General features: G+C 34.4%; 1 protein-coding gene across 2 annotated transcripts in view; it reads right to left on the reverse strand.

The window, feature by feature from the left end:
* Positions 1-9,454, reverse strand: part of LOC117177864 (FH1/FH2 domain-containing protein 3) — a 917,724-nt gene that overhangs the window by 242,250 nt on the left and 666,020 nt on the right. For both annotated transcript variants that reach the window (XM_033368897.1, XM_033368896.1), the window contains exon 8: positions 3,476-3,771. In XM_033368897.1, the coding sequence (XP_033224788.1) occupies positions 3,476-3,771 (296 nt within the window). The remainder of the gene's footprint in view (positions 1-3,475; positions 3,772-9,454) is intronic.

The raw sequence follows: 9,454 nt of genomic DNA on the forward strand, positions 1-9,454 counted from the left end.
GGACTTCCCTTAGCGATTTTATATAACATGTCTTTTGGTCATCTTAGGGATGCTCCTAAAACGTCTAATGTCAGTACGAAAGACGTCCCGAGAACGTCCATGTATCTACTACGCAGTCTGATAAGTCCCTGAAAAATGAAACACGGAGACGTTTTTTTGGCCAAAGTCGGTTTTATTTTTCAACATACTCTCCTTTTAGGTCAATACAGCGAGTCCAACGATTTTCTAACTTTTTGATACCGTCCGAAAAGTACTCGATCGGAAGGTCTCCAAAATATGCCTCAGTTTCAGCTATGAGCTCTTCATTTGTGTAAAAACGCTTACCGGTGAGCCATCTCTTCAGGTTAGGGAACAAGTAATAGTCGCTGGGGGCAAGTCTGGTGAATATAGTGGCTGAGGAACCAATTCCAAGCCGATTGCATGCAATTTTGCTTGTGCAACTAAGCATGAATGAACAGGCGCATTGTCGTGATGATAAAGCGGTTTTTTCTTCTTCAAATGCGGTCATTTTTCGGCGATTTCGATTTTCAATCGGTCCAATAATGATGAATAGTATGCTCCGGTTATGGTTTTTACCTTTTTCAAGATAGTCCACGAATATTATGCCATGTGCATCCCAAAATACGGAGGCCATAACCTTTCCGACCTATTGTTGCGTTTTCGGACGCTTCGGAGCACTTTGGCCCGGTGGAACCCACTGTTTTGCCTGTTACGTTGACTCAGGAGTGTAGTAGTGGATCCAGGTTTTATCCATGGTTATGAATTGGCGCAAAAACTCGGTCGGCTTACGCGAAAATAATGCCAAATTCTGCTGAGAAGTTGTCACACGAATTCGATTTTGGTCCACTGTGAGCAAACGCGGCACCCATCGCGCGCAGAGCTTCTTCATGCTCAAAACTGAATGCACGATATTGCCCACACGTTCCAATAATATACCTACAGCATTAGCTACCTCTCTCAATTTCACTTTGGGATCATTCAACATCATATCATGGATTTTTTCGACATTTTCTGGTGTAGTGACCTCTTTTGGGCGCCCAGATCGTTCAGCATCGACTCTGCTCGTACGACCACAACGAAACTCGGTAAACCACTTATGAATCGTTCTAATTGACGGTGCAGAGTCCGGGTAATACTTATCCAGCTTAACCTTGGTCTCGGATATCGTTTTCTTGCGAAGATAGTAGTGTTTGATCAAAACTCGAAACTCAGATTTTTCCATATTAAAAAAAACTCGGAGGTTAGTCGCTTCTCAGTGCTGTAACTTGTAAATGCGTCAAAATAAATGGCTGAAGTTTTGACAGGCGTCATTTGAAGGATCAAGCTCGAGGAAAATGGTTCACATTAGTGAATACTAATGCCATCTCTTAGAATTTTCAGGTACTTATCAGACTGCCTAGTAGGTCGTCTTTAGGTCATCTTTAGGTTATTGAACGTCTTAGAAACGTCGATTGGCCTGACATAGGACGTTCTAGGAACGTACCAATGACGTTATCGGGATTTTCATAACTTTGTGCCCACTGGGATGGCATGCAAGCGGCCAATGTGTTATAATGAGATATATGCAAAGTATCAACACAAGTTACATAGAGAATTTTACGTTTGCATGCTTGTAAAGTATGTCATGGACGTTAGGCCCCTGTTTACTGTATATCGTAATTATATATACATATATGTATTTATGTATATCGTTTTCTATAAATATAGAATTTTGGATTAATTAGAGCACTTCAAATAATCAAAATTTTAATCTCAACCCATCAATGATTTGAAAATCACATCGCTGAAAGAAACGAGAATTCATCGCTGAGGGAAGATAAAGTTTGCTAGATTTGCATTATTTATCAATGTGGAAAACGCGTGAAAATTCGAATTCTAAATAACCAGCATTTTAAAAATCCAGTGTTGAAAGGAATGAAATACAATGTGCCGAACTCCGTAAGGAGTTGGATTTGGTCTCGTAAATAATCTTGACTAAGAGAAAAGCTCGCAAAATTTGAATTGAACTATTTCCTGAATATAAAGTAAGTTTAATGCAAATCATAGGCTTATAAAATTTGTCTTAAATACTAAATTATAAATTAATGACACAAGATTTATTCTTGATAATTAACAGTTCATCATATACACCAATTTAAATAACTAAAATTTACAAATACATTTTCACTTATTTACACATTTGAATTTAAAATTATTGTATGGTCCACCAATTTAGTACAAGAGGATTTTTTTTTAGTTTAAGCTTCGTCCACGTTTTTAAATGTATCCTCATAGTTTGCATTCTCAAAGATCTTTATATTCGGCTGGGGAAGAAGACGGCAAATAGTGCAAATTGGTTTCCCAGATCAAACATAATTTTTGCGCCATAGATCGTCTGAACTCTGCAACTCTTGATAATAACATACTTCTTTTTGGAGTAAGGGCAGAGAACGGATTTGTAGGCAAGGCCCCATCCATTTGACTGACTACCTTAATCATTTTAAGATCTGTATTCTCCAAAGACAAAATTGATGTGGTTTTATTTTCACTGGAAATTTTACTTTCTCCAGATGACTAACTCGAAATTGTGTCCAACGGTAAACTGATGTCACTGATCTACCTACATTCTAGAAGGTTCAATGCGTGCAAAGTATGCAATATTCTTTTAGAGAAACTCCAGTTATGGGGATGGAGTATAAATAGATAAGGTAAGGTTATAAATAATAAACAAAATAAATCATACGAGATAATCTTAAATTCTTAAAATAATACTAAATATGCCCTCGGAGTACCCTGCCACGTGTCGAGAAGACAGATTTTGCCTCAAAAATGTAATAATTAATAAAATAAATTGATTTAAAGTTTTGTCTTGTTACAATATATATCGGGCAAAAAGGTGGAAACCACATTAATACTAACCGTGGAAAGTTGGCATCTCCTAAGAGATGATTGCAATTTCTGGACAAGAAGGAGCATTAACATCTATGTATATAACATCTAGCTATGTAAACTCTTTACAGCTGTCCTAAATTACAGGATTTTTGAAGAATTGGGCCTGTGTGGAGAGAGACGTCCGAAAAATGTAGCTCGAAAAAACGTATAACAGGCTGCCGAGAGGACCTGCTAAAAAACAAGTACGTCTGCAAAAACGTAGTAGCCCAACAGCGCGTCATAGACATATCATATGTAAGCCGGAAAGTTTAAAGGTTCGTCGATACATGTTAAGATGCATAGAGATAAATGCTATTTTAAAAAACTAGATTTTTTGAAGCTTTGAAAAAAAGAGTAACCGGACATAAACGATTCACTTGCGTGGCGGAAGCAGCAAACAAAAAACCTGAATGACGAAGGGTTTATTATCTTTCTAGAATAACATACCTCAATACCAGTATGTTTTGTCATCTTGAACTAGACATCTCTGCATGGTTGAAAATAGTATCGGTCAATGCAAAATGAAATCAGTATATTATGGATGTTAGTGTTTGGCATAACCTACCTGGATGGCCGACTTTGTTCTCCTTGTAGTTACTATTCATCTGAATGTCTCCAAGACCTTTTAAACTATGTGAACTACTTGACTTAGCGTCTTCCTCGGGTTGGCTTGATTTCTGAGTACTGTTAAGATCAATATTTAGGGTATCGTTCAGTGAGCTCATTGGAAGCGAATGGTTTATTCTGGGACTCCAGTGAGCACTAAGAGACATTGATGACGGTGATGTTTCAGTAGAATGTCTGCGAGATTTTCGGCGCTCATGAGTAGCCATTAAAGATTTGCGATGTCGAAGTATTTTTCTGAAATATTTTAATACAACAGAGTTAAAATTAAAAACTATGTTGTTTAGTAAAGAGCTGAAGATTAGTTCGTTTTCTTCTTAGCGCTTTCATACGTTTGCAATGAGACAAGTTTAGTCAAACACGCACAAAAAATATGATAGCACACTAGAACCTGGAATTAGAGCAAAGAGTACCATTTATAAATTAATGATTTGCAGTATGAAAGAATAATTAACATTGTTTATAATTTCTGTTAAAAAATATTTGAAATAAGAGAATTCACTGGTATAAATAGTAAAGGAGGAGTAACAATAAGGTCATTTTGTAAATTCGAAATTTTTATATTTTTTTGAGTTAATAATTAACCATCACCATAAAGCTTTCGCTAAAATTGCGTTTAGATACATGTTGCTGAAAACACGCCACAGCCGTAGACTTACACGATTCAGTTGTTTTTATGATCTCAAAGTGCATATAATTATTAAATTTACATTTTTTAAATAGAAGGGTTGCTAGAAAACTAAAATAGATATTCCCGTAACTCCCAAGAGTATTTTAAACTAGAAAATCATAGTGAAGCGAAACAAAAGCATTGCAAATCGTACGATCGATAATTGCACGTGCAGATATCAAGTTGTGAGAATGACGTGGGTCCATTGCAGGTAGCATTTTCATTTTCGAAGATCCACAAGATGATAGCAGCTTGAATTGCTCTTGGATATCTATCATTCATGAGATATCTGTGAATTGGCGGGTGGAAAAATACGACGATGATTCACCACAAATTCTTAGGAATTACTAAAGCTACTATTGATTCAATCCTTGGTCAACGTATTTAGTAATATGACTTGAAATTGGTTTGAAATAAACCAAATTGTTTTTCATATTGTATTATTATTATTATTGTTTACAAAATTTGTAACGGCATCGTATTTAAATTACAAGTAACTATGTGCATATTTTCGTTAAATTTGGGTTGGCTCAAGAACGAAAATAAAATAAACTGCAGGAGTATTCTTGTCATTGTGGTTTTCTTTTGGCTTTCTGCCCATTAAGAAAAACACTCAATAGCATGTATCATGGGTTCAAAATAAATGATAATGAATGAGGAGAATGAGTATAGTCATCAACTGACCCATCTTGTATGAATAGATGCAATAAAGCTATACGTTAGTTCAAACTAAAGACTGTAGCAAGTGATCAATGTCACAAAGCAATTCGGATTAGATAAATAAAAAACACAGTATTTAATCTGAAGAGAATTAGTTGCTGCACAGCTAGAGAACGAAAACGAGAATGATATCGGTGCAAAGGCTGAGGGCCAGACATATTAACATCTGTGTATTCCAGAATCAAAGGTATTCAGCATACGGTAATAGTTAAGAAAAGTCATCAGATGAAATGATTACAGAATCATCCGCGGCTAGGCGACGGATCTCGATTACACGCTCCTGAATTAGTCTCAAGCTGTTTTATTAAGGGGCCGTACTTAAATTAGGAAATAGATCCATGGTAAGGGCGGGGGTTCAGGCAATTTTTGTATGTAAATTTGTTACGGTTTCGTTGTAACTTTACGTAACTTATGTACAGCAGGGTTTACCCGAGAAAAAGTTTGAAGGAAAAATCATAATAATCCAAAGACATAGATTTTATAGTAATTTTAAACCGTTTTATAAATAAGCAATTATCTGTCTCTTGATTGGCCCTATAATCAATCATGTGGAATTTGCGTACTTATTGACTGACTAATCAAATTTATATCATTTTACTTTTTTATTAGCGTTTTGAAATGGTCCTTTAACGAGATTTACAATTAAAAAAGCATTATGCAATAAAAAAAATTATGGGTTGAGTTTTATGAGGTTACCTGAGCGAGAATGGCCTGCGCTAAATAGGCGCAGCGCTAACAGGCATGCTTTAGTGCCTCAGTAGTTTGAACAGATGAGAAAAATGATTTTTCTGTAATAACTTTTATAACCGAAGAAAATCATACAACCACTGGTTAAAATCTTAAAACTCGATTTTAAAGAAGTATTTGTTATCTTTACAGCACTTTATTTCCCCGAAGAGAAAGATTGCAAAGAGATCACGAAGAGAATAGTCATGTGAACGTTGAATTTAATTCAAAAATAATTTTTCAAATATCACTTTGAGAGGCATGGGGACTCACACCAAAAAGTACCCTAAAAGATGAGAGGCAGGAGCACTCACATGAAAATAACTATTTCGTACCAACTTTTCATACTATTAAGTTTTCTTTTCTTCAGACTTCAATACACGGATGATGTCAACTGTGGAATTAATTTTCATTAATTCCTGAACTATTTTGCGACGGTGTTCCTTTTAACCTCTCTAGTCGACATACTGACACTTTTCAAATTTTGTGCGAATTGATTTTTAATAAATTAAAGAGGGGTGTCTGTCATAAAACTGTATTGTCTATTTTTTATGTATATATACATAATGGAGCCAAACTTTAAGATTTATTTAACTGTAAATTAACTTGTTTACATAGCATTTTGGTGGAGAGAGTGTTTTAAATTTTATGCACAAGTTTGAATAATAAAATCATCAAACAAACAATACACTAATATACGATACAGAGTTCTTTACCTGCATTGGTAATTTCGCTTAAACAACCATTCCTGTCGGAGTTGCATACCGAAAGAGAGATAATTCTTGTCTAGAATTCAAGCAGGAGTGGACCTTATTTAAATTTCTAACCGTGTTGATATATTGAGTGCTACACTAGAGCACGCATACAACAGTATTGTCTTTTACTTACTTTATTTTATTGATTTATTTGTATATTATTCAAGAAACAGAGGAGAGGGTTCTTAACCCCGCTAAGAAAAGTTACTTTTTTACTTACCTGACTTTCTTTTATTCTTTTTTCTCAAATAATAAAAATAAACTTTTTTTAGTCAAATATTTTTTACTTCATTTTGAGATTCGAAGTAGTAAACGCTTTAAGTGTGGTGTTTACGGGCAGACTGTCACTTTTCTGATTGTACTAAGCTTGGGTTACGCGTCGGCGAGGTAAATTTATTTTTTTAAATTTATAGTTTCGCCATTCACCCAATAACACAAATGTTTGGGTACGCCAGTTTACGGGCATTAGCCCGAACAATTAATTCAAACGGCTCACGTTTTCTCGAAATCGCAGACGAGTGTACCAATCTTAAATAAGATTATCGAAAGGATCTGCGTTTTGCCAAACTTCCTGTTGGACAGAACGCTCCTTCGATAAAATTGACTAGCGATAAAGGCCTGTGACACGTAGTGGATAGGTAGGGATTTTTGAAGATTCGGGAATTAGAAAATTGTGTGTTCGAAATCCTCGATACAATTTAGAAAATATCTGTGTCAGCTATGTGACAATAAAGCGAGTTTTGATTTTGTAAATGACTTTGCCGTCAATTTAACAATAAATCAAGTTCGTTGCCTCTCAGAAATGACTTTGTCATCAATGTGGCAAGGATTCGAGCTCGTTGCTTAAGAGCATTGCACTATTTTTGCTGGATAGCCATTTTAATATTTATTCTTATTCCATGAGCCATTTGAACTGGTTTTATGACTTCAACTGATCTGAGTTTTGTTGATCAATAAAATCATGTATGAGTGGAATAGCTGCCAAGCTTAATGCCATAGCTTAATGTCATAGTATCTATACATGCATTAATGTATACTTCAAACGATTTCTAAATTCCATTAATAAAAATCATTGAGTTCAATGTCGGTTACTAAAGAAAATAATTAGTTTAACTCTGTCCTCCTAATTTTGCATCAGCCACCTGTTACGCAATTCGAGAAAAGGGACCTACTAGGCAAAAGTGAAATTTTACAGGGAGAGTGATGGAAGGAATCTTGAGCTCGAGGCCGCACAACAGCGGATAAGTGTCAACGAAGAATTCTGACCCCCATTCTTTGCAGTTCGACAATCGAGGTTCGGCCATCGAGTTCAAGTTGTCCCATCTATTGTCCTGCGCTCAAAAATTGAATTTTCAAATTTCTCGCAAAATAAAACGCAAATTTAACATCGTGACACTCGCGCCGCGCACACGATTTTTGATTGACATTTTTAAATGCATATTTATTTTCCGAATTACCTTACAATAAAAAATACAATTCTTTTTTCAGACATTCTTCTCTACATCGCTTTGTTTTGTTGAAAAATGTACGTGTGTCGTGTCTTTTGGCGTAATATGAAAATTTTTTATTTTTGTTTATCAATTTCTAAAAATAAATTAAATAAAAAAATGATGTAGGAATTTTAAACGCTGAAATTTCTCTAAAAAAAGTTTCCTATATTTCGCGCCGTTTGGATCAAAATTGGAATTTTTGATTTTTTTAAATAATATTTTCGATATATAAAACCAAAATGACAAGTCCTATCAAAAAACGGTTATAAATTTTGTAGGAATTGTTATAAGCTGCAACTCCCGTTTGAACCTTTTTCTGCATCTCATGTCATTTGGCTAAAAATTAGAATTTTTTATTTTTTATAGTATTTTTGAAAAAAAAAACAACCGAAATGTCAAGTCTTATTTACTATTCTTTTAAAATTTTTACTTATCTGTCGTCTTGTGGCCTAAAGTTACAAGTTTCGATGCATAAAACCTAAAACCCTTATCATATTAAAAAATAGTTAAACAAAAAATGGTCGATATTTTGAAGGGCTTGAATTCCAATTTTAGTCTGTTTTCGCGTATCTGTCTTCGTTTGGCATGAAACGACATATTCTATTTTTGATTAACATTTTTTATGGAAAAACCAGAACCGTTGGCCAAAGAATGTTGGTTAACAAACTCATTGTTTCTTTTAGGGGCTATAAAATGTACCAAACCTTGATTTCATCCGATCATTTTTTTAGAATTACAGTGTTACGGATGAACGAACGATGTCTCAAAACGTGGAGATCCGTTCAAAAACTACAGCGTTAAATTTTATAAAATTCCAATACTTTCTCAATCATAAATGATGAGAAAATAATCAATTAAAAAAATTTGTGTCTCTTTTTTCGTGAACAACTTTTTCCCATCATTTTTATTCCTGCCTCTTATCATTTTTCTACATAAGTTTAATTGTTATTTTAAATGTTATTTTTTAGTATTAGAACCAAAATTACGCTTCTTATACAAAAGTGATTTCTAAACTGTTTGTAGATGTATTCTAGGTGCACAATTTTTGTTCAGTCACGATTAAAACAAAAACTAAGCATCCTATCGAAAAAAGATTTGAGAAAAATGTGTAGTTCTTTCTTCGTTAATCGCTTTAGTAGTTTGTGTCGCTTGTCAAAAAAAAGGATTGTTTTTTCGTATTTTTTTAGGAATAAAAATACAACGCAATCTATCAAAAAGTAAGTAATAACAAATTTGAAGAAAATTTGTAGTAGCACAATTTTCACTTATTCATATGTATTCGTATCTTGAATAGTTGCGCACTAAATGCAATTTTGGATAATGTTTTGTTTGATAAAAATTCGAATTTTCGATCTTTCAAGAAATATTTACTTTCATCTATAGCATTTATTTAATGTTCGTATGTGGCAGGCTGGGAAAAGGTCGATAACAAAGATCGATTATTATTATTATTATTATTACACCATTAAGCCATTTCCCTTTCGGGGTAGGCGTGACTCACTCGGCAGGGGAAAGGAGTAGTGTGTGGATGGGTTAGAGATTTTTCAGATTGATCCAGA

Source organism: Belonocnema kinseyi, chromosome 8, assembly GCF_010883055.1.
Source record: "Belonocnema kinseyi isolate 2016_QV_RU_SX_M_011 chromosome 8, B_treatae_v1, whole genome shotgun sequence".
NCBI lineage: Eukaryota > Metazoa > Arthropoda > Insecta > Hymenoptera > Cynipidae > Belonocnema > Belonocnema kinseyi.